General features: G+C 45.2%; 1 protein-coding gene across 6 annotated transcripts in view; it reads left to right on the top strand.

The window, feature by feature from the left end:
* ubap2l (ubiquitin associated protein 2-like) overlaps positions 1-24,863 on the top strand; it is a 139,822-nt gene that overhangs the window by 69,508 nt on the left and 45,451 nt on the right. For 3 of the 6 annotated variants that reach the window (XM_059980183.1, XM_059980182.1, XM_059980184.1), the window contains exons 8-15: positions 877-986; positions 4,554-4,613; positions 7,093-7,145; positions 8,931-9,005; positions 15,134-15,219; positions 16,139-16,310; positions 19,448-19,646; positions 24,293-24,540. In XM_059980183.1, the coding sequence (XP_059836166.1) occupies positions 877-986; positions 4,554-4,613; positions 7,093-7,145; positions 8,931-9,005; positions 15,134-15,219; positions 16,139-16,310; positions 19,448-19,646; positions 24,293-24,540 (1,003 nt within the window). The remainder of the gene's footprint in view (positions 1-876; positions 987-4,553; positions 4,614-7,092; positions 7,146-8,930; positions 9,006-15,133; positions 15,220-16,138; positions 16,311-19,447; positions 19,647-24,292; positions 24,541-24,863) is intronic. The other 3 variants (XM_059980185.1, XM_059980186.1, XM_059980187.1) reach the window with 3 other exon arrangements.

Raw genomic sequence — 24,863 nt, 5'->3', positions numbered from 1 at the left:
GATCGCAGCACAAAGGGCTGATTCTGGTGCTCTGTGTAACATACTCTGGCAGTGTCTGTTTAGGGTTTAGTTCTCTTCACAGTACGACTTCGACTCTCCAAACAAAGCCAAACCAGTAGGGTCCCCTGATGTACAAATGGGAATCCCTGCTTAATATCGAACCAGTGTGCAGGGCTGCGTGGCACTCACTACTGCACTGGAGGATCAGTTTCTATACTGAGATTGAGCCACCATCTTCCAACTAAGTAACAGCCGCACCTGAAATTCTACGTTCCAACCCCCCCCAGTCTCAGGATTCAAGAGTGGAACAAACAGTCTGTGGGTGGGATATCTGAGACAAGAGTGTTGTGAGGTTTTATATTTGTCCAGGGCTACTTGTAACTCTGGGTGGCGGCGTATCAGGTGCTTTGCATCTTCATTAAACTGTCAGGACTGTTTAATGTTATTTTCGGTGCACAAGTGTAACAGAGAATAGAATACTTGTCATTCTGGGTGTGATGCAGCTCAAAGGAAAAGATAAAGAACACAGTAATTTTAAAAAACAATGCACACTGTATAAATACACTAGGTAGGGCTCTTCTCCGTTGTATGTCCATAAAGTGATGCTAGGCATAGGGGTGTCTGACAGGAAATGATGAAGCAGTGGTGTTTGGGGGGTGTGGAGGAGTGGGTTAGTGGGTGGTGGTATTGATCAGCCTTGCTGTCTGTAGTGGTCTTGGCATGGATGCCACGTAGCCTTCTCGCTGATAGGAGTGGGACAGAAGACAGTTTGTGGGTGGGATATCTGAGTCAAGAGTGTTGTGAGGTTTTGTATTTGTCCGGGGCTACTTGTACTCTGGGTGACAGCGTATCAGTTGTTTTGCATCTTCATTTCAGGACGTTTAATCCCGCTGATTACACTGACCCTGCCAACACGGATGAGTACTACGGCAATGCTAATCCAACGTGGAACAACTCTGGCAGCTTCGAGCCGGATGATGGAACAAGTAAGCAGCCCTTGCTTGGGTATTTGTGGAGGGAGGATGGGCTAGGATTTCTCGGAGTGACAATTCCCAGTTTTAGTTAACCCCCCCTTATGAGTTCTCCGAACTCCCTGAACTCCCGAAACTCTTTGCAGCTTTGAGGTGTATTTTATGTAATGGCCCCATACTTCCATGAAAATCCTGGAAGGAAGAGAACCTAAATGTTACGAAGAGGCCACTTCCTTCAGCCACCTTGTTTGAAGTCCTGGTGGTCATACATCCAGTGTTCTGGGCCATTGATCCACAGTTGCAATTTCATCTTTTGCCCTATTGAGCTGCTGTCAGAACCCAGTTAAGACATAAAACATGGGAACAGAATTAGGCCATTCAGCCCATCGAGTGTGCTCCACCAGTCCATCATGGCTGATCTATTATCCCTCTCAACCCCACTCTTCTGCCTTGTCCCCGTAATCTTTGGCACCCCTACTAATCAAGAATTTTATCAGCCTCTGCTTTATATACATTCAAGGACCCGGTTTCCACAGTCTTCTCTGGCAGTGAATTGAACAGACTGATCACCCTCAAATTAAAATTCCTGTTCATCTCTGTTTTATAGGAAGTCTTTCTATGCTGAGACTGTGTCCTCTAGTCCTACCTGTAGGAAATATCCACTGTATGTAGGCCTTTCAATATTCAATAGAGATCCCCTCTCATACTTCTAAACTCCAGTGAGTGCAGGCCCAAAGCTGCTTGTATGTTAACCCTCTCATTCCCGGAATGAAAATGATGTCTATCAGAGGTGAAAGTCCGCAATTGTTTTCTGTTTAGCCTACAGTTAGAGTGTGGTTGGCTCTTAATGACCCCAGTTCAGGGCTGGTAGGAGATGGATGGTAAATTCTGTCAGCAATGCCCATGTCCCATCAATGATTATCCCTGTAGAACCCCTCCCAAATTTGCCCCTTTGCACTCTTGCCAAATGGTTTGTTGCTTAGTCCCAGGACCTGAAAGGGGTATACAGATCCCAACTCCTTCCAGTCACCCCACTGTTCTACCCATTGAACAGGGTTGTGTCCTGTCGTCTCATCTGCTTCTTCAGCCAATCACTAAATCCCACAATCTCCTTACTTACTTGGAACTACAGCACGGAACTGACCCTTCCGTTCCAACATGCCACACCACCCAGCAACCCCAGTCTGATCACAGGGCAATGACCAATAGCCTACTAACTGGTACGTCTTTGGAATGTGGAAGATAACGGTGCACCCACAGGCAACCCATGCGTTCATGGGAAGAACATACAAACACTTGAATTGAACTCTGAACTCAGGAATGCCCTGAATTGTTGTAAGGTCACGCTACTACTGTGCTACCATGGCACTTTTTGGTGTACCAGAATGTCTGTGCAAGCTTCAAGGGCCATCAGAAGTCAGTACGTTGCTGTGCATTGCAGACTACAGCGGCTCCCCCTCTCCTTTCCTTCACTTCAGTTCTCCTTTCCAATTGGACTGCAGTTGAGGGCGAGCAGGCCTACTGTGGCTGAGCATGCTGGGTAACTTTACCAGAAGCCAGCAAATCTATACATTCTGTCCATTGGGAAGGGAGGAGAAAAAAGGGGATAGGGGAATTGTGGGCTGTGACACACCACAAATTAAGTTAAACTAAGAAGTTCAATGCCTTTGTTTTCAAGTTAAATCTGTTGTCAATACATTGTACATTGAAGTGGGATATTTTCAGATTATTTAAGCCTGTACACCACAGTTTAGTAAGTGAGTGAGAAGCTGTAAACACCATGGGCTAGCATGTTTCTTTCTAATCATTGCATTCCACCTGGGAATAGACTGATTTCCAAAATGGCTCAATGTTGTTAAATGCTGCAGTAGGTGGGTCCTGAGCTCTGGCACCCAAAGCCAGGGGCCATTGATAAACAGGTCCGTGCTCTCATTCAGATTTATTATTAATTGCACATACTGTGAAATGCATCCTTTGCATTTACAACAAGGATGTGCTGGGGGCAGCCGTCGAGTGTCAACACACATTCTGGTACCAACCTAGCGTGCCCACAATATGCAGCAGAACAACACAAGCGACAGCAAAAAAAAACCCCTTTCACACCATCCCACCCACTCAGACACATAGGCAGACATCCCAGAGCAGGTTTCCTCCATGCCTCTGTTCTTTGGTCCCAGGCTTGTAGACGTCCGGCCTCCAACCTCCGGTCCCTAGACTGTACTCGCAGACCTCAAGTCTCCGATTCATGACCATTAATTGAAATTGGTCTATTTTAAATGTCTCAGCCCTTGTTTAGCAAGGAATTTCCACCGTTTTTAGTTTTTCCCATCTATTCTGTACTATGGTATGATGACGGCATAACCAATGGCAGGACTGATTTAGGAATAGTTCTTGTGATGTAATTAACACTGCAGATCCCAACAACACTAAGAAATTGGGACATTTTAAAAAATTTTCCTTCCTGGTCTTTTCCTCCCTTCCCCGTCATCCGGACCAGAAATATCGGTGGACAGAGCCCAAACTTGAACTCTTCTCACTCTTCTCTCTTCCTCCCTCTCCCCCAAGACACCTGGTAATTTAAATCTGTTTGCACAAATCTCAGGTAAAAATGAAGTGTTAGCAATGGTGAAACACTTGGTTGTCCCAGAATCACAGACAGAGAATACCTGTCTCTTTTACTTATTTAAGCCCATCATCCCTACTGGGATAGTCTGCCAACAGCAGCTCGCCAGAGTCCTCCATCCTGGGTCAGTCTTTCAAATTGTCCACAGGTGTAGCCCATCTTATGACTTCTAGGCGAAGATCCTTCCTCTCCCATGGATAAGTTCTTGGAGCTTTCAAATTGCCAGTCTTTGATTGTTCGCAGGTGTAGCCATTCCCAAAGTTCCTTTCTGTCCCAGAGATGAGGTCTCCAGACCTTCGTTGGCATTTCTGTAGCTCTGGGTTTTTATGAGATGCCCAACCCTCCTCCTCTTGCAGCTGGGCTTGGGACTGTCCATGGCAGAGTTCCTGTGCCTCTTGGGGTAGAGAAAAGTTTGTTTCTAGAAAATTATGCCTTAATTTTAACTTGCTTTACTTATTTAAAACATTTAATAAAGTGATTTGCAATTTGTAACTTATGGAAGTATTTTGGAAGTTTTCTAAAGGTTTGCTCACCAGTTTCAATCACACAGTTTTGATGAATGGCTTAATTGTACTTCGGGTGAGGGTAGTGAAAACTCCATTGTGTAGCCTATTTGCGCCTAAACTCTTTGAAGTGGCCCAGAAGGCCATTTGGGGATAGGGCAAAAAAAAACCAGCACTGACCCTGGCAGTCAATTCATCCCCATTGAATGAATTAGCCTTGGGAGCTTGTTCGAGAGGTGGCTCATGGCTGAGAGCAAGGCGGGAAAACGCAACCTCTGCCCATTGCTGCATCCCATGCTTTTGAGTTACTTCAGTGTGTGCGTTGTTGTTGATGAATATCCACAGGTAAAATGAAAACAAAGTGGGGGCATATACAAATTCTGCCTCCTTCTAAAACTAATCCTGAGTTACATCAATTGTCTCTTTCTTTTTGTTCTTTTTGTTTCTCCTTTTCAGGGCTCCAATTCACTGGGGGCGCCGGGGCAAATTGTCCTAGAAAGTTTGAAACTGTGCCTGGTATGCTTAACCCTTTGACCCTGCGGATGCTCTTTTTATGCGTCCCATTCTATCGCTTGAGTTGCTTTGTCCTTAACCTACCTTGTCTCTTTTTTTTAAAAAAAGAAAATTTGTTTCTAGACAATCGTGCCTTATTTCTAATTTTTTTCACAAATGAAAAGAAACTTTTTAAAAGAAAATTGAACTCTGTAAGTTTTGGAAGTGTTTGAGAAGTTTTCTTAGCAACATTGCACAGCCTGGAGTGCTGTCTTAATTCTAGTTTGGATGAGGGTAGTCAAAAGCATTAGGTGATGCGAAGGTTAATCCAGGTGCCCTTAACATTCCCAGATATCTCCAATATGTTAATGCTGTTATCTGTGGATATATGACTGTTTAGTTCTCCACTGAAATGGATGCTGCAAATTACAGTACAATGGTTATTTTGCACTTTTTGCCTTGAATCATTTGGCTTGGGTGTGTGTTCAAGGCTGTGATGTCATCACGGTTTGGTTCCAAGGACATTTCACTTGCTGTGGGGAGCGGTTTCTTAAGTCCTTTGAGCCTAATGGAGGTGTCACAGCTATCCTGTTTGCTTGCTCTCCTTTCCCTTGGCTGTTTTAATGTAATATATACAAGACAGACATTCACCAGCAGTTAATTGGTGCTCTTTGCTGCTGATTTGGTTGCCCAGTAGTTGCCCTCCCTGGGGGGAAGAAGAGGAGAGACATGAGGTGTCCACTGCGACCAGTTGGACTGTGCACGTTGCTTTTTGGGGGTTGCCTGCTCTGCACTAGGCTTGAGGAGGATGCTGGTGAGGTACAGGATTGGACTGGGTCCAGTCCAGAGATTCCTGCTGGCAAGAGTATACTGACTTGTAAGTGATTGGCAAAGACCAGTGCAAATTGGAATGTGGTCAGGTTGACTCTCAGCACAGCTTCTTTCCTAGGGAATGGCCCTGGTAAGTGAATTCCTCCAGTTAATGCCTCAAAAGCAGTTGAAGGGTTGAAAATAACTGAAGCATGCAGAGCTGGAATATAGGATGTTTGAATTAACCTGTTTATTCAACTGACAGGTTTCTTAGTGGGGAAGAAGCTCATCAAAGCAATTGGGTAACTAATTGAGCTTAATGGCTTAACAACTCCATGGCCTTTCACTGTTGCCAGGTGTCTAGTCCACTGACCTTTGTGCCCCTTCCTGCTGTGGAGTTGTGGTTGCCCTCTCTCCCCCATCCCAGACCAACAGCTGAACTTGCAAGAAGCCAGGCTGTCCTGCCAATTGCAGTGCCACCCACTTGTCTTGTATATATTACCGGAGCACAACACATGAATGCAATTTCCGTGCTGGTGTAGAGACTGCTGCTAGGCTAGTATCTGCTACGCCTTCCTCTCCCTTTCCTCCTCGCTCTCCCTGCTCTCAATGCTTTGAAGTTTGTATTTATTTAATCTTAAGAAAACTGTAATTTAATGCTGTTTGCACCCTATCCTGCAGGTTAGTTCCACTGAGTTGATGTTAGGGACCATCTTCATTTCTCCCAGTAGTCTTTGAAGTTAGTTCTGAATGTGTTGAGCAGCTACTTTTGGTATGAGGTTTTCCTTTTGTGGCCTATCTCTCCATGACTGGCTGATTTTCCCCCTCTCCCATCCCCAACTTGCCTGAGCTGGCAAGGGCAAATCTTACGCCAGCTCCTTGCCCCTTTCTAGTTGACACCACGGTGACCCTAATCTACACTGAAAGGGTGCCTTTATCCATGAGGAGGTAAAGGGGATTGGAAGTCCCCTTGGGAGTTTTGTTTTTCTACCTTCCGGCATGTGGACGTTAATTGCTCCCTTTCCAAATTGCCCAATGCGGTGTTAGAGGAATATAGGCAAATGGGAGAGCATAGGTAAGTTGGGGTGAAGGGAGTTGCCGAAGCAATGCCCTATTGACTCCCAGTCAGTGTGCCATATTTCTAGGGTCACTGGGTTGGAGGGGTGGGGGGTGGTATTTCTTGCTGTCTCAGTGGCACAGACTGTACATTCCAGGATAGTTGTGAAAAGATCAAGAATATAAGTCGATGGAGGTTTTTCCCAGAAGGATGATAGCCTGCTGTGGCTCCCATTTTCTTTAGAATTACTGCCTTATCCTTGGCTCAGTTTGACCACTGAAGTCCAAGCGGTGGGTGTCTTCATGTACTGCCCCCTTGGACAATATTAGGTTTATCCTCTTTTGATGGTGGGACAATTTTGCCCTCGACCAACAAGCCCCTGCCACCTGTCCCTCAGTAAACAAGCCTGACCCTTCTAAGCAAGAATAAGTTGAAATGCTCTGGTTTGATTTGAGAGCATGGCCAACCTGGCCGTAATGGGAGATAAGCAGTAACCTGTGGTCCTCGCATGCGCAGCGTTGCAACTTCAGGGATTTTCTGGCTCCAGTCTCGTTCCCAAGGCTGCAAAATCCCTGAAGCTTGGCAGCGAGTTCTTCATTGATATAAAACAAAATACTAAAACTCTTTTAATTGTAGGTGCTTGGCGGACTGCGACAGAGGAGTGGGGTACGGATGACTGGAGTGAAGATGTAGGTATTTAAGTTCTGCAGGTGTAATCATTACTCATAACCTGACTTTAATGAAATGTCATAAAGTTCCTCTTGTGTGTAAAGTAACAGTTATCAGTGTAAGCTATATCCTTTAAGTAAAGATTTGTTCTGATCTTTCGTGCACTTAAAAGACATCTTTTACCCTTAGTCACTACAGCGGGCTACTGCCTTCTGAGGTGTATGGCAGGGTTGCACCCTGACACCCCTACCTGGTGTGGGCTGCCCAGACAGCCTAATATTTCCTCCTCCCCCGCTCTGGGACGTGGCTGGATTTAGCTGCATGTGATTGCCTCATTACTAAGCCCTTAGCATAGGGTAGAGTGCCCATGCCGCGAGGTGCAGGCAGAGTCTAATAACCACCCAACCTTCCCTTCCCTTCATTATCCCCAGCCTTTTTACTTTAATTTCTAGGCGCTTCACACCACACTCCCCATTCAGCAAGCCATTTTATCACCGGAAAGTCCTAAATGCCCCTGACAACTGGGGATTGCGGGGAGTAGAAGTTAGGAGAGCAGGGTCAGGTTATGTATGCCTGCAGTCGCGATTACCACAGCCCCTACGAATGAGCATGGTGTAAAGGCAGCGTCCAGCCACTGGATTTGTAGTCAGAGCACCTTGGCCCCTCTCTCATCAATAATGCAGACCATCACTTTTTCTTTGAGTGGAAACACTGGGGAAGGGGATTCTAGCGCCTCTCCGGTTGTGATTACGGGTCAAAAGAGTCCGGCTTTCCCCTTATTAGTCGAAAGGTTATATACAGAAATTCTATGAAGAAACTTAAGAGAATATTGCCTGGACTTAAGCAAGTGAGTTATCGAGAGAGATTGAAGAAGCTAGGAGCATAGGAAAATGAGGGCTGATCTTAGAGGTGTATTCAATCTTGTGTACAAACTAAAGAAGGTTGTAGGTAGGGTGAAAGTCTCTTCCAGGATTGGGGAATCAAAAACTAGAGGGCTTAGTTTTAAAGTTAGAGAGAACGTTTTTCATCCAGATGGGGTTGTAGATGGAATGATCCATTAGAGGAAGTCGGTTAGCAAGTAACTTCACATTTAAAAGATAAGTATCAGCCAAATGGGACAAGGTTAGATGAGCATCTTGGTCAGCGTGAGCCAGTGGGCAGAAGAGCCTATTTCCTTGATTATGGCTTTATGACTCACTTGACGTGCCCAATCTCCCGCACTGGGATGGTGCTACACCCTGGTTTGCAAAGGGACTTGTTGAACTTGGGACATCTAGCCCCTTACTTACCTCCTGACTTGGATGCAGAAGGCTGAGGCAAGGCTGGACACGTGGCTGGGAGCCCACTCCAGGCAACAGTATGGCGGATAGGTGTGGACAGTGCAGTTAAAGGGTCACACGCCTTCTTTCAACCCTTTTCCGTTTTAAAGTGCTGCTCAGGTTACCTGTTTCATAGCTCTGCTTTCATTTGCTTAGCTAAGTTTCACCCCTTTTGTTTTACTCTTCCTACTTACCTGCTAGCGGCCGCTGTAAGTGGAGAATCCTTTGGTCACCAGCTGACGTCAGGAGGCTGCCTGCTGCTGGCTGAGAAGACCTGGGGAGGCGGCCGGCCAAGATGTGCCATCTATCGCCTTTAGTTTGGGTTCTGCCTACCCTCCTTCACGCCCACCCACCCCCCCAAGTTGTGCTGTGGCTGTATTTTTAATTTAGAAAACATTTTTTTTGTAAGCCACAAAACAAAAATCTGTGTGTGCACTGTCCCAACTCCGAAACCTCCTGACACTTGCAGTTTCCCCTATATTTCAGTCAACTCCAGGCACCACCTTCCTGAGTCCTGATGACAAAGGGATCTTTCCCAAAGCAGTCAATGGCTGCTATCAGGTAAGGCAAACTTTTAATCTCTCACTGTTTCTCTTTTCATTAACAACTGTAAATACACTCTCGCAGTTTCCTCTCCTTCTCTCTTCACTTATTTCATTCTGTTTATTTTGCAATACAGGCCCTTCCGGCCCAATGAACCACGTTGCCCGGCAACCCATCTTTTTAACACTACCTAATCACAGTATAATTTACAATGACCAATTAACCTTCTAACCCATACATTTTTGGACTAGGAGGAAACCCACACAGTCTCACTGGGAGAGTGTATAAAGTCCTTACAGACGTCGCCTGAGCTGAACTTCGTAATAGTGTTTGCTAACCACCACACTGCTGTGGTGCCCCTCTTCTTGCCCCCTCAACCCCTCCAATCCATCTTGAAGTTAAGCCCAATCGCGGTCATGCAATTATGCTTGAGTCTCCCTGAGCTTCAAAGGTGGTTGTGCTTCAGATTATTGCAGGGACCGTCGGTCTGCTCAGGACTTCTCCCCATGAAGCTGATTTAAATAATCTTCTATTTGTCACAAGCCCATTGAAACGTTACAGTGAAATGTGTTATTTGTATTAGCGACCAACGCAGTCCTGGGGATTGTGCTGGGGGCAGCCCGCAAGTGTCACCACACTTCTGGTGCCAACGTAGTGTGCCCACAAACTTACTAACTCTTAACCCATACGCCTTAGCACCGTAGGAGGAAACCTGAGCACCCAGAGGAAACTCACGAGATCACAGGGAGAGCATAGAAACTCCTTACAGACAGCAGCAGCAATTGAACTCTGATCTTAGAGCTGATGATGTAAAGTGTTGCGTTAACCAGTACAATGCTGTGCTGCCTAATTGGTGTTCAGAAGCTGTGCTGAAGATTATCAGAGTAAAGTCAGTCAGCCCAGGACCTCTCGCCTGAGAGCTGACATTCCATTCCCCTTGCTCTGAACCTGCCCACCTACTTCAAGGTTTGATGTGTTGTACTTTTAGAGGTACTGTTTTGCAAACCACTGTTGTAACACGTGGTTGTTGTAACACTATCTCCTTGAACCAGTCTGGCCATTCTCCTCTGACCACTCTCATTAATAAGGTGTTTTTCCCCCTCAGTACTGCCGCTCACTGAATGTTTTTTGTACCATTCTCTGTAAACCCTAGACACTATTGTGTGTGAACATCCCAGGAGATAAGCAGTTGCTGGGATACTCAAACCGCCCCATCTGCCGCCAACAGTCATTTCACAGTCATGGTCACTTGGATCACGTTTCTTCCCCGTTCTGATGTTTGGTCTGAACAACTGAATCTCTTGACTATGCGTGACTTTATGCATTGAGTTGCTGCCAGCTGATTAGATATTTGCATTAGGTGTACCTAATAAAATGGCCACTGAGTATATTTCCATCACCCCATTTGCTGGGAGTTGTGCATCTGTGCCTTGCTTTCAGAAAAGCTTCTTGCATACAAATGTTTTAGTTTGTCCTGCTGTCCTCCACCAACTTTCCTCTACTCTCTCTCAGGTTGTCAGAAACTTTCCCCAATAAAGTGAATTTGCCTGGTGGGGTCAGCTGTAATTATACATTGAAACAAGCAAGGGATAGAAAGACATGGCTTTAATTTATCAGGATGTTGCCTTGATTAGAGAACATTTTTTATCAGAGAGGACTGGGTGAACTGGGGCTTTTCTCTTTGAAGCAAGATGCGAGGTAACTTCATAGAGGTTTATAAGATGAGGCATTGAGTAGGCAGAGACAGGAACGGCTCTTCTCAGGGCAGGAATGGTGAATGTAGTTAGCTGGGTGTATAATTTTAAGGTGATTGGAGGGAAGTGCCGGGGGGGGTGGACTGTCAGAGGTAGATTTTACACAGCGAGTGCTGGGTGTGTGGAGTGCATTGCTGGGGCAAATACATTGGGAACATTTAAGAGATCTAACAGGCACATGAAGGAAAGAAAAGTGGAGGGTTATGTGCAAGGAAAGGGTTAAATTAATCTTGGAGTACATTAAAAAGGCAACACAACACTATGGACTGAAGGACTTGTACTGTTCTATGTTTCAAACAGGCATGAAGAGCCAAAGGGTCTGTAGCTGTGCTGTACAGCCGAGTCTGACTCCTTCATGTCTTCCTCAGAGTGTGGAGACTAGATTTGGAAACAGTACTGCAGTCATTGTTTTATCCATAGATCTCTGCCTTTCTCTGGCTTTGTTTGTGAAGCCGAGGATCCCTTGTTCCTGTCCTTGCCCTACCAATTCTGAGCAGTTGAGCACATGTACACCCAGCTCCATCAGAGCTGTGTTCCTACATACTGAATTTAGCAGTATGGTCTTTCTGCAGAATTACGGTGAAGTGTACTGCAAGTGTCTGAAATTTGACCAGGCAATGTACATAGAGCCAGGTTGTATTAATGTTTGTTTTAATAGTTTTGTATCAGAGCTGAAATTCAGAGGGGCACACTGGAGGAACTCAGCATGTCAGGCAGCATCAATGGGGGAGAAGTAACAGTTAATGTTTCGAGCTGTGACCTTCCATCAGTCTCGGCCTGAAATATTATTTATTTATTCCCCCCTTGTAGACCTACCAAGGTCTTGCACCATTTTGTGTGTTGCTCTGGACCAGGGGTTCTCAACCTGGCATCTGCAGACGCCATGGCATAAGAAGGATTGGGACCCCCTTCTGTGGATGACACTGAGGAGGTTGTGGCCAATGTTCAGGGTGATCTCCGGAAAGTAGTAGAGGACAAAGTTGGGGTGGAATCCAGGCATGGAAATGAGCCGCTTGACACGCCAACCTTCACTCAAACCTCCTGTGAAGCAAAATGGGAGAAGTGACAGGAGGCTGTGACGAAGGTTCAAAGTGTGAGTGAAGACACCTGCAATCCAAAGGAGGATGCATTACAGGTTTTGGGTGAGGAATAAGCAATTGGCCTTGGGTGGTGCGGAGATTTACCCCCTCCCTCATTTAGTTCTTACACTTACTCCAGAGAGCTTTTTTCACCCATTCTGACGGGCATGTGGGGTTCAATGTAATATCCTGTCCAAAAGGCACTGCGGTGTCCCTGTTTTCCCCAGCAGTGCTGCGTCGGGCTGGCCGGTGGGTGTCGTCATATCCAACGATAGGAAGCCTGTGTGGGAGAGTTTTTAAAGTGGAAAATTCATTGCCACGGGGCAGCTCCACTCTTGACCTCAAAAGCCCAGGTCCATTAGTGCAAATAGTTATTACAATCGCAGTCTTCTTCGGTTGCAGTAAATGTCCATGACTACTTTTGTGCCTCATTATGCCCTTCGCTCTCCACAGAGCTTTGCAGAATCGACTTCCTGGCCATTTTGTTCTCTCTGTGGATTTCATCCACTCAGTCTGCCAGAGCTGACTGCAAGCTAGGACAGACATGTCCCTATCTCACAGGGCTGTGAGGCAGCCAGCTACCCTCACCTAGTTTAGCATGTCTGTCACCACTGTCCATGCAAGCTCCTACTTGGAGCCGCATGTGAGAGCTCACTGTCCAGTGGGGTCCAAAGGTGAGCGGGCTGCCCCAGAATGGACACAACGAGCCCGTTCACCAGAGGTGCTACCCCTCCCTGGGCACTCCATAATCCGTACACCCTGATTCCTCGAATGGAGAGGGAATATTGGCAGTGGAAACCTGCAGAGACTATAACTGAGTTGGGGCTGGGACTGAGGCTACAGTAGTTCAGACATCACCGGGTCCAGCCCACAACTTTCCCTCCTGGTTTTCTCCCTTTCTGAGTAATCTGTGCATCCCATTGGGAGTTGGTCTGCTGGCAAGGCTCCTGAAGTGTTCCAGTGTGTCTCATTCTGTTTGAGCTGGGGTTGATTTCTAATGGAAAGCCGTGTACAAGGGCCCAGACTGAGTGGTTGGGCCATGCTTCAGTGAAAAGATGTGAGATGGCTGTCAGTGCAGTGGCATTGGTGACGGTTTAATTGTATAGCATTGTTGTACACTGATGGGATGTGTCTGTTGCTTTAACAGTGGTTTAGAGTACTGCTCGGGGTAGGTCTGTCACTGTTACACTGGAATATGGTACTGGTGCAAACATCTCTCTGTATCACGTTGGTACAGTACTGATAAGGGAGGCTCAATGTACAATAGGGATAGGTCTGTCACTGTATAACACCGGGATAAAGTACAAGTGGGGAATGGTCTGTCAGTGTATAAAACTGGGGTACAGTACTGGTGGAGATGGGACTGTTCCTGAATATCACTGGGGTATGGTACAGCTGGAAACAAGTCTATTGCTGTAAAACACTGGTGTATAGTACCTGTGGGGATGGGTCTTTCACTGGAATGTGGTACCGATGGGGAGGAGTCTGTACAACACTAGGATACAGTACTGTATACTTCTCCATTTATTGAAGTAGAATATCACTTAAATGGAAAATTCCACAGAGCATGCATGAGTGTCCTTGTTAATTTGTAGCCTGAACCTCTGGTGTGGACTTACAGTTTTGTGTGTATCTATCATGGGAATAGCATTCTGGCACAAAGGTATGAAGTGTCTGTTCCATGTGTGATTCCAGCAGATTACCTGGCTGTTTCAAGTGGGAAGTGGTTCATGCCACAGTGAGCTCAACCTTGCTGAAGTGTCACAAAAATATGCCGCGTAAGAAAACTCTAGATAGAGTGGACATGCGGAGGATGCTTCCTATAATGCAGGAGTCCCAGGACTAGAGAGTGGTGAATGTAGGGAATTCATTGCTACGGATGGTTGTGGAGGCCAAGTCACTGGGTATATTTAAATCAGAGGTTGATTAAGTTCTTGATTAGTAAGGGTGTCAAAGGTTACGGGGAAAGGCAGGAGAATGTAGTTGAGAGGGATAATAAATCAGCCGTGATAGAATGGCAGAGAAGATTCATGGGGTGAATGTCCTAATTCTCCTCCTATATCTTAATGCGGGGAGCAAAGCTGTTCTACGTAACCCATTTATTTTCACTTCCCAGTTCTTGGTTATGAGCCCTTCAGGATGCAGCTCTTATCTTTGTGCTTCACCACACGTGTACTGAGCATGCCTCCTTCCACTACCCACATAAGGTAATGAGCTCCACCTATGCAGATAAATGGTTTGGTACAGGCTAGATGGGCCAAAGAGGGTCTGTTTCTGTGCCGTAGTGTTCTATGACTCTGTGAATTTAAGGTAATGCCTAGCTATTGACCTCCAAGGAAAATGGGTTATAGCCCCTTTATCTGGTCATAAAAGCATGAAATATGGGAGCAGAATTAGGCCGTTCAGCCCATCGAGTATACTGCACCATTCCATCATGGCTGATTTATTATCCCTCTGAACCCCATTCTCCTGCCTTTACCCTGTAACCTTTGACATCCTTGCTAATTAAAAACCTACCAAACTCTGTTTTAAATATAACTCTCAACGGCCCTTTGATTTAAGATATTTTAGTGTGATCTGAAATGACAGGGCTGCTTGAATTTTTGCTACTTCTCTGGTATCTGTCATTTCTCTTTTTTCCATCAGATCCTTGTAGGCTGGTGCCCACTACAGGTTATACTGACGATTAATCTAGGGAAGTTTCACCCATCCTTGACATGGTTAAAGACCAATTCACCCACAGTGTTAATTATCCCAGCAATTAATGAAGGCCAGCTGAAGATTCATGGTAAAGGGTCTCAGCCTGAAATGTCAGCTGGATTATTTCCCTTCATGCTCGCAGTGTGACTAGAGTTCCTCCTGCATTTTGTGTGTGTTGATAAGGTCTGTTGTGTCCTTAGATCACATGTTCCTATTAACTTGGTTCAGGGTTAGGGTGTTGGAGAAGGTGACCTATAGGTGTTATCGAGTCTCCTGTGTAACCCTAAGCATGAGAGGTTCTGCAGATGCTAGAAATGCAGAGTAAAAATGCTGGAGTAATGCTGAGTAACACCACGAATGTAATTTCTTTTGGTGTATCTAAGGGGATTTGCTGTCCACCTTTTCAGGAGCAGAGCAGTCTCTAATGACACAGATTGTATTACTGTACGTTCATTGGATTGTTGAGCCACACGAGTATATCTGATAAATATTTTCTATTAGCAGCGATGTCCATAGATTGTGGGCCAGGTGTTAACTGGTTTAGGTTGAATTCTAGTCTTTCCTGCCTCTCTTGTGATGGCTTTCAAAAACAGAAAATCCTTCTCTCCTTCAGCTGTCCGAGACAAAGATTTTTACCGCTTCCAATGTTGGGCCATTACCTTCAGCCAATGAGACTGTGACAATCACAGCGGGGCAGAGGTATGTATTCCGTCGGGGTAATTTCTGATCATGTTCTGCTGGTGTCTGCTTGTGCAAACTTTAAAAAAATATATATAGACATTGTGTTCATCATGGAAATTCCATATGGGTAAAATCATTCAGAGTCCTGCATCTATGGCGGAGGGTGAAGAAAATCCATTGTATGCAGTGTCATCAATGTCTCTCTTCCACCTATTGGGATATTTATCAGCAGCAGGGCCCTTAGCGTTGTCATTCGTTCCCTCCTATCCATCCAACAGGGTGTCTGATTCCCTACCATCAGGCAGGAGGTACCGTAGCATTAGGACAAGGGCTGTTACTTCCCCCAGGCTGTGAAACTACTAAACCCATGCCACTACCCAGGTCTCATCATGTATGAAGCATGAGTAGCATTATACTGGCTACTTTTTAACTTGTATATGCACTTAATTATTTGTTAAGTTACCTGTAGTAGTATTATTACTTTGTATTGTGTGCGAGTTGTATGTCTGTGTTGTCTGTTACTGTGTTGTGCACCTTGGTCCGGAAGAATGTTGTCTTGTTTGACGGTTGAATGACAATAAGTTTGAACTTGAACCTTAATTTGGTCAACCTAATCCCACTTAACCCTGCATCTGAGTCCTGATAAGGGGTGTCACCTAAAGCATCGACTGTTTATTCCTCTCCATAGATGCTGAGTTCCTCCAGCACTGTGAGAAATGGGTGAGCCGCAGGCCATATCACCATCTGGGTTTAAAAAAATGTTCCCTGTTCCCCCAACAGCCCTCATGTCAATTATTCTTGATCTCTTCCCCCTGGTTTTAGACCACTTCCCTCGGCACAAATGCAGGGCCCTGACTTTACAGAATATCTTGCCAGAGTTGGTTGCACAGCTATGCAGGAAATGCACCTGCTCAATGCTTTCTTGCTCCTCCTGCAGGATTGACCTGGCAGTATTGCTGGGCAAGCAGCCTTCCTCATCGGAGAATGAGCCAGCTCCCTTGGACAACTCTGCCTCGCCAACACTCTCCCAGCCGCTGGTGTTCAACAATTCGAAGCAGCACCCCGTGCCTCAGCCGTCTCCCCCCACCACCTTCCCTCAGCATAACATGGTAAGTGTGTGGAGACTGCCAGTTCCCCATTGTCTCTACAAGAGCCTGGAAGCAGAAGGTTTTTGTGGGGTGCCAGTTACGGAGTTCTTTCCTGAGAATTGTTTGTTTCCAAACAGATTGCAAATCAGAAATGTGCATGTTTAATTGTTTATTATCATCACATGTACCATGACAGAATGAAAATCTTTGTTGGCATGCCATCCAGAAAGATCACTGTGGAAAGTTGGGCTCTGCCTGATGACAACAGCATAGAAACTGTCCTTAAGCCTGGTGTTGCATTTTTACAAGCATTAGTCTGACGACAGGGGGCAGTAAAGAGAATGTTTGGGATGGAAGGATTCTGTGGTTATGTTGGCTGCTTTCCTGAGGCAGCAGGAAGTGTTGAAAAAGGGGTTCTGGTTTTTTGTGTTAGACTGGGCTGCATTTGCAACTCTACAGCTTTTTGTTGTGTGGATCAGGGCAGTTGCCATACCAAGCTGTGATGAATCTAATGCTTTGTTATGGCGAGTCTCTAAGAATTAGCAAGGTTCATCGAGGACGTGGTGGACTTCTGTCTAAATTCTTTAGAGATACTCCACCCACTGAGCCACACCGCCCAGCAATCTATTTAACCCTAGCCTAATCCCAGGACAATTCCCGATGACCAATTAACCTACCATCTTTGGACTGTGAGAGGAAACCAGAGCATGTGAAGGAAACCTTTGCGGTCGCCGTGAGAGCATACAAATTGCTTACAAATGGTGTTAGAACTGATCTCTCTGACTTCCCAAGCTGCAGTAGCATCGCGCTAACCACTGCACGACTGTGGCGCAACATTGGACAACCAAACGTGTCGTTAACACTTTAAATATTGAGTGAGCCAAGCTCCCATGTGGCAGATTACACCTGACAAGCCCATCCCTTGGTCTTCCCAATGCCTGATTGTATCAGCTGTAGATAAGTAGAGCATTCACAATCCAGAGACGGGCTCCTGTGATTGAGGCCTTCCATTCCATGACTGATAATCCACTCACCACATAATTCTCGCAGCTTTGCCTGCTGAGTCTCTAGGCTGCTGCTTGTTGGGCAGGTCACTTGAGTGGTTAGAGAGTCCATGAGATACAGCACAGAAGCAAGACCTCCAACCCACCTTGTGCATGCCAACCATTAAGCACCCACTTTTGTACTGTTCTGATGGGGTAGATAGAGAAAAGACAAGGGACGGCTGATCCCAGAGGGGGCTGGAAGGGAATTTTGGACCTAAGGCATAAAGGGGATGTGAGGGAAGACTTGTTTGGAATATGTTTCTAATCTGTAATTCCTCATCTGAGAAGTGGATGGAAGAAGTTAGAATGGTGCCAGAAAAGAGCCAATAACATCATGAAGGATCCCACCCGCCTTGCTCATGGACTATCTGTCCTAATCCCATCAGGAAGGAGGCTACGTAGCACCCTTGGCAGGACCACCACTCAAAACAGTTACTTTCCCCAAGCAGTAAGCCTGAACAACACCTCCATCCACTAATCCACTGCTCCACATGCTCCACCACCACTACTGTATCATTACCTGTCAGTAACCTTATGTACAGATACTCCTGTGCATCGAGTCACTTTATGGACATACAATCAATCTACATATGTAAGCTACCTTATGTATTTATGTTTAATATTTTTTTCTAATTATTGTGTTCTTTATCTTTTTTTGTGCTGCTTCAGATCTAGAGTAATAATTATTTTGTTCTTGTTTACAGTTGTGTAAAGGAAATGACATTTTTTATTTTATTTAGAGCTACAATGCAGAATAAGCATTTTGAGCTATATCGCCCAGCAACTCCTTAACCTAAACACAGGACAATTTACAATGACCAGTTAACATACCCCCATGCACCTTTGGACTGTAGGAGGGAACCGGAGCACCCGTGGAAAACCCACACGCTCCACAGGGAGGACTTACAGAGGATGCCAGGATTGAACTCCAAACTCTGCCTTAAGTTAACAGGACAAGTCAAGATTTTTTAATTGAGCTAACCACTGTGTTACCATGGTGCCCATTAAATAAACTTGACTTGAGTAGAAAGGGCAATAAAACAACAGATGCTTTGCAGATCAGGCTGAATTTAGTTCCTATTCCTTAGACCAAACTACAGCCCGCGGGCCATATGCGGCCCGTTAAGCTTTTTAATCCTGCCCGCAGAACTTGATGAAATTATATTAATAAACCTTGTTAACGTTTTCTCCCCGCAATTCTGGCGTTTTCCCAATAGATGACGCACTCTATATACATTGACCTTTGTTGAGGTGCAGCGTATTACTCCACATTTGCGCTTTACTTTTTGACCTTGTGGCGACCCATTTCCTGGCACATCCGAACCGGCTCACAATTAGCCAGCGTTCCGGCTAAGAGAGATCGCCTGCGGGGATTTGTGAGCACAGAGCTCCGCATACCGGCGCGCACTCACTGCTCTGTCATTGTGCGGGTCGTTGTTGAGTTTTGGCACAGGGGACAATTGAATAAGAAGGAGCAGGACAAGTAGACCTGCATCTCCTACCGTTTTTGAAATAAAGACAGTCAGGAGGAGAGTGATGATGATAATATCTTGAAGGATAACAGAATTTTCAGTGCTTTAAAATAATAACTGTTACTATTAAAAAAAGCTGTATTTTATTCATTTAATTTTCAGTGTTTTAAAGTCATTTCAATAAATAGCTAAATACCATGGGACTTCAAAGACAGATATTTTGTTGTAATGCATTTGTTCATTTTCAATTGAAATTAAAGCACATGTTTTCTACATATCCCATGATATTTTATTTTCTCTTATGAGGTGTATTACCAAAACACTCCGTCCATCTGCTCCTGGTCTGGCCCCCCTGTCAAATTTTAGAACCCTTTGTGGCCACAAGTCAAAAAGTTTGCCACCCCTGCCTTAGACAGTTTATTTCTTTCATAGACGTTGCCTGAATTCCTCCAGCATTTTATGTGTGTTGAACCACTGGAACTGCTGTTATGGGGCTTGGGGAGAAACTTTCCTCCCAGATGAAGCAAACGTGATGAGTTGAACTCTTGTCCTGTGAATTAACAGAATGCTGAGACCGAAAGCCCTTACTGCCTTCCCATCTGACGTCTTGTGTTTGTTTGCCCCACCCCCTCGTTTCCAGGTCAGCATGCTGAGTAAGAACTTTGGCGACGTCGGTGAGCCCAAGGGCGGCAGCAGCGCCGGCTCCCAGCTCCTGGAGCAGCTGAAGACAGCCCAAGCCTTGGCACAGCTGGCGGCCCAGCACACGCAGCCCACCAGTAACGCCGCCACCTCCTGGGATATGGGGCCCACTTCTCAGTCCTCGGTGCTTGGTCACTTTGGTAAGTGGCGTGTTTCTGAGGAGGCCTGGGTGGGGTGGGGGTGGGTGTCAGCATACCTGTCTAGGTGCATGACACAGCCTGCAAGATTGGTGCCCCGAAACATTCCATCCTACCGCTGCCAACACCAAAGCTGGTGAATTTTATTGTGTGCATAAATACTCTACTGCCCCCTGCATTATATATGTACATAGCTATATATGCAGTGATTTCTCTAAAATCACTTGAGGTGGAAGCTTTCTTCAGGGTCTTTAATGAGATCTTCAGTGATTCAATTTAATATCAGAGAGGATGTATACAGTGTACAACCTGAAATCCTTACTCTTCACAAACCTCCACAAAACAGCAACAAAGCAACAACCTTACCACATCTCCCCCCACTTGTTCCACATCAGCCCCCCCCCCCCATAGGCCCCCAGAAAACATGATCTACAGTCCATCAAAAACTACTGTTCAGCCCAACACTTCGACCTCCCATGGGACCTCTCTCTCAGTAACAAGGGAGAAAGACCACTCCTGCAGCAGCAAGAGGGGGAGGTCAACAGCTTGCTATTTCAATGTTACAGTCTGCAGCAGGGCTTATTTCAAGTTCCCCCAACTCGAGAATCAGTAGCAAACTCTCACCGTTGAGAGAGGAGCCCATCAGCCACAACCAGTCTTGATGTTCCGATCTCCTGGAACTGTAAAACAAATATTGAACTTGATGCAGGATTGTCGCGCATCTGAATGTACTAGTACTGTCGATTATTCTCACAGCCAGTGTTAACTAAGGTAATAGACAATTGCAAGAACAAGATCATATACAACACAAAGTACACTGCAGATGCTGTGGTCAAGTCAACACGTACAAAAGCTGGATGAACTCAGCAGGTCGGGCAGCATCCGTTGAAATAAGCAGTCAACGTTTTGGGCCGAGACCCTTCATCAGGTCTTCGTGAGTTGACTGCTATTTTCAATAGATGCTGCCCGACCTGAGTTCATCCAGCTTTTGCGTGTGTTGAAGATCATATACAGTTGTCTACTATTGTGACCTAGATGAAGATCAGACCATATTTTATGAGTAATTAATGCAGGAAACCAGGGAATTGAAAAGAGTTCACAAACTTTTTCTTGCAACTTGTGCATATGCAACAGTCCCTAACTATGCCGTGCAAACATAGTGTAAATTTGTGGCATAGCAATAGACGATAAACATAATGTTTCTTTACCGATATTACCAAAGACACAGAACTCATAGACACACTGTTTCAAGGACAAGTAACGAGAGGATGGAGGTGGATGTATTTTCACCATGTACTTCAGGTTGATTCCAAATGATCCACAAATAGCTTGTGCACAGGAAGTGCTGTTTTTACCAAAGGACACACAGACCGCACGTGGAATAAATTGTACATAAAATTACACAAGACAATGGGAACAGGAGAAGATTGTGCTAAGACAAGTCTGTGTTATAACAAAGTACTAATCAAAAACAGGTCAGAAGAAGGATTATGGTGGAATCACTGTACCTTTCCAAATGCTGAAATGCCTGGATAGAGTGGAAGTTGAGGGAGAATAGGAGAGCCTAGGATCAGAGGGCACAGTTTCCCAATAAAGGTATGTTTCTTTAGAACTGGGGTTGGTCAAGAAGGTTCAATCACTTAACATTAGAGATGAAGTAGTAAAGATTAGACATTGCCTTCGTGGGAGAAGCAAGAGAATGGTTGAGGTTGTTTCCTCTGACTAGAGGCCTATGATTGGTGGTGTGCAGCGGGGATCAGAGCTGGGTCTGTTGACTTTTATCATCTATATCGATGGTCTGAATGATAATGTGGTAAACTGGATCAGCAAGTTTGCACATGCCACCAAAGTTTGGGGATGTGTTGGACAACGAAGAATACTATGAAATCTTGCAACAGGATCTGGACCAGCTAGAAAAATGGACTGAAAAATAGCAGATGGAATTTAATACAGCTAAGTGTGAGGTGGTGCACTTTAGAAGGATAAACCAGGGTAGGACATACGGTGAGTGGTAGGGCACTATGGAGTGCAGCAGAACAGAAGGATCTGGGATTACAGATTCATTGAAAGTGACATCATAGGCAGATAGGGCCATAAAGAAAGCATTTAGCACATTGGTCTTCATAAATCAAAGTATTGAGTACAGGGTACAGGATGTATAGGACATTGGTGAGGCCTAATTTGGAGTATTGTGTACTGTTGTGGTCAATAAGATTGAAAGAGTGCAAAGAAAATTTACAATGTTGTCAGAACTTGAAGACCTGAGTAATAAGGAAGGGTTGAAAAGGTTAGGACTTTATTTCCTAAAATGTAGAAGAATGAAGGGAAATTTGATAAAGAGATGCAGAATTATGGACAAGGAAAACTGATCTCAAACCACCTCTGCCTTGTGGATGTGCGCACTCATGGGGAAGGCTTCGGGAGTAAACCCTGAGGAAAGAATCCACACTGAGTTAACTAAGGCAGTCCTATATTGAGTTCAGTTTTGACTTGCAACTCCTTTAACACTGCTGGTACGGAACTGTTTCGGTCTCCACTGTTCCTTTGGGTTCGTCAGATGCGTGGGGAGGGGGAGCTTGCTTCATGAACAACAGCTTGCTGTCCCTATCGTACTGCCTAGGCTTGTGTAGCTAGACAGCTAAGACACAACTCTGACCATACAAAAGTATGAGGGGTATGCAATCAGGCTTTTTCTACTGAGGTTGAGTGAGACTAGAACTAGAGGTCATGGATTAAGGGTGAAAGTGGAACTTCATTCAGGATTGTGAGCGTTTAGAAGGAGCTGCCTGTTGAAGTAGTGGATGGAGGTTCAATTTCAACATTTAAGAGAAATTTGGATAGATACGTGGATGGTCCAGGTGTGGTTCAATAGGAGAAGGCGGATTAATAGGTCAACGTGGACTAGATGGGCCAAAGGCCAGTTCCTATGCTCTATGATTCTATGACTCCATTTCTCTCAGAGCCGAGGGACAAATCAATTCCGTGATACAAAGTTGTGAGGAGAACAGCCCTAAAACTATGAATCTCACACACACACACACAATATTATATGTGAATTACAGTTTTACTAAAACTAATATATAAATAATATCAATACAAAAAGAGAGCAAAATAAAGAAAAAAGTAAGGTAGAGTACATGTATTCATTGTCCATTCAGAAATCTAATGGAAGAAGGGAAGAAACTGTTCCTATAACGTTCTTTTCAGGCTCGTGTACCACCTCCCTGATGGTACCAGTGAGAAGGGGCTTGCCCCGAATGGTGAGAGTTCTTCATGATGGGTTCCACTTTCCTGAGGCATCATCTTTTGAAGATGTCCTCAATGCTGTGGAGGCTAGTGCCCATGATGGAGCTGGTTGAATTTACAACTTTCTGCAGCTTTTTCTAACCCTGTGCAGTGGCCCTTCCATACTAGACAGTATTCCAGTCAGTGTACAAGGCAATGGAGGGTGTGATTGGCTAGTCAATGATGGGCCTTACCTGCAACTTTACCTCCTGTGCTGAATTAATTTTAAAGAAGCTTTGTATTGCCTGGGAATGCTGGGGTTGCAATCCATTTGGCAGTTTACCAATTGGCGTCAGAATGAAGGCAAAGTGACTTGGTTAATATAGGAGCAGAATTGGTCTAATCATAGGTTTATGAGACCATACGATTTAGAAGAAGAGTGAGGCTATTGAGTCCATCAAGTCTGCCCACCATTCATTCATTGCTGATTCTCCTCCCTCCCCCATGCCATTCTTCTGCCTTCTCCCTGGAACCCTGAACAATGAAGAACCTATCGGTCCCTGACCATAAGACATACATTCGGCATGTTGAGTCTACTCAGCTATTTTATTTAATGTTGATTTATTATCCCCTCAACACTCATTCTCCACTTTCCCTGGAACTTTCAATACCCCAACTAATCAAGAACCTATTAACCTCTACCTTAAATATACCCAGTATCTTGGCCTGCACAATAATCTGTGGCAATGAATTCCAGAGATTCACTACCCTTTGACTAAAGAATTTCCTTGTCATCTCTTGTTCTAAATGGACATCCCTCTATTATGAAGTTGTGCCCTCTGGTCCTGGACTCCCTCACTATAGGAAACATCCTCTCCACATCCACTCTACCAAGGCCTTTCAATATTCAATAGGTTTCAATGATTTTTGCCTTGAATACTTCTAATGATTTGGCCTGCACACCCCTCTGGCAGTGAATTCCACAGATTCACCGATCTCTGGCTGAATTTCAAATTTAGATTTCTTTGTCACATGTACGTTGAAACACGGTGAAATGCATTGTTTTGTTAACAGCCAGCACAGCAAAAGATTTGCTTGGGACAGCCTGCAGTGTTCTCCTCCATCTCCATTTTAATGGCCCATCCCCATTATTCCGAGGCTGTGCCTTCAGATTCTAGATTCTTCCTTTATAGGAAACTTCTTCTCCATAGGCTCTCTATCCAGGCCTTACTGGCCTAGAGACATCAGCGCTTCTCCTGGAAGGCGCTTCCATTTCAGCTTCACAGGTGCTTCCAGTGCTTGTACAGTGAAGCTTCAGGATCCGTTTGTTACTGCAGTCGTTGATGTAGGTGCTAGGGTGAAGCCAGTGCAGAGTCCCTCTCCTGTAGCAGCAACCATCTTGATCAGTATCTGTCTGTCTCCAGAGTTGAAAAGCCAAACCGAACCTTCAGTTCACGGTCCATTCGGACAACGCCAGTCCTACTCCAACTCCAGCATGATGGAAGTCTTCATCCCCACAAAGCAGCCGACGGCACCTTCAAACTCGCCGCTGCCAAACAAACCCGGCGCCACCCAGGTCTCTCCCGGTTCCTCGGAGAATCAGTCCTCCAGTCCGCAGCCTGCACAGCAGAAGCTGAAGTCACAGAAGAAGAAAGCTTCCATTTCTTCCAAGGTAAGGCTCCTCATTTGCAACCCCAAAAGAGGTCTCCAAAGGGACTAGCTTAGCGGGCACCATGGGCTGAAGGTCCTTTTTCCATACGACATAGAACATTGGAGCAGAATTAGGCCGCTCAGCCCATTGAGTCTGCCCTGCTTTTTCTGTGCCATATTACACACTTCTCCATGCCATTTTACTCCCTTTTCCTTGCCTTTTGGATCTGACTTAAATTCTTAGATTAGTCTGTTTAATTGTTATTTTCTTTGCAGTATAACAATTAAATATCTGCTTGTATTTTATTCGTTTAATATGGCTCTAGTGGGTATGCAAAGTATAAT

The sequence above is a fragment of the Hypanus sabinus genome, chromosome 9 (genome assembly GCF_030144855.1).
Source record: "Hypanus sabinus isolate sHypSab1 chromosome 9, sHypSab1.hap1, whole genome shotgun sequence".
Taxonomy (NCBI): Eukaryota; Metazoa; Chordata; class Chondrichthyes; order Myliobatiformes; family Dasyatidae; genus Hypanus; species Hypanus sabinus.
This window is presented reverse-complemented; position numbering and strand designations above follow the sequence as displayed.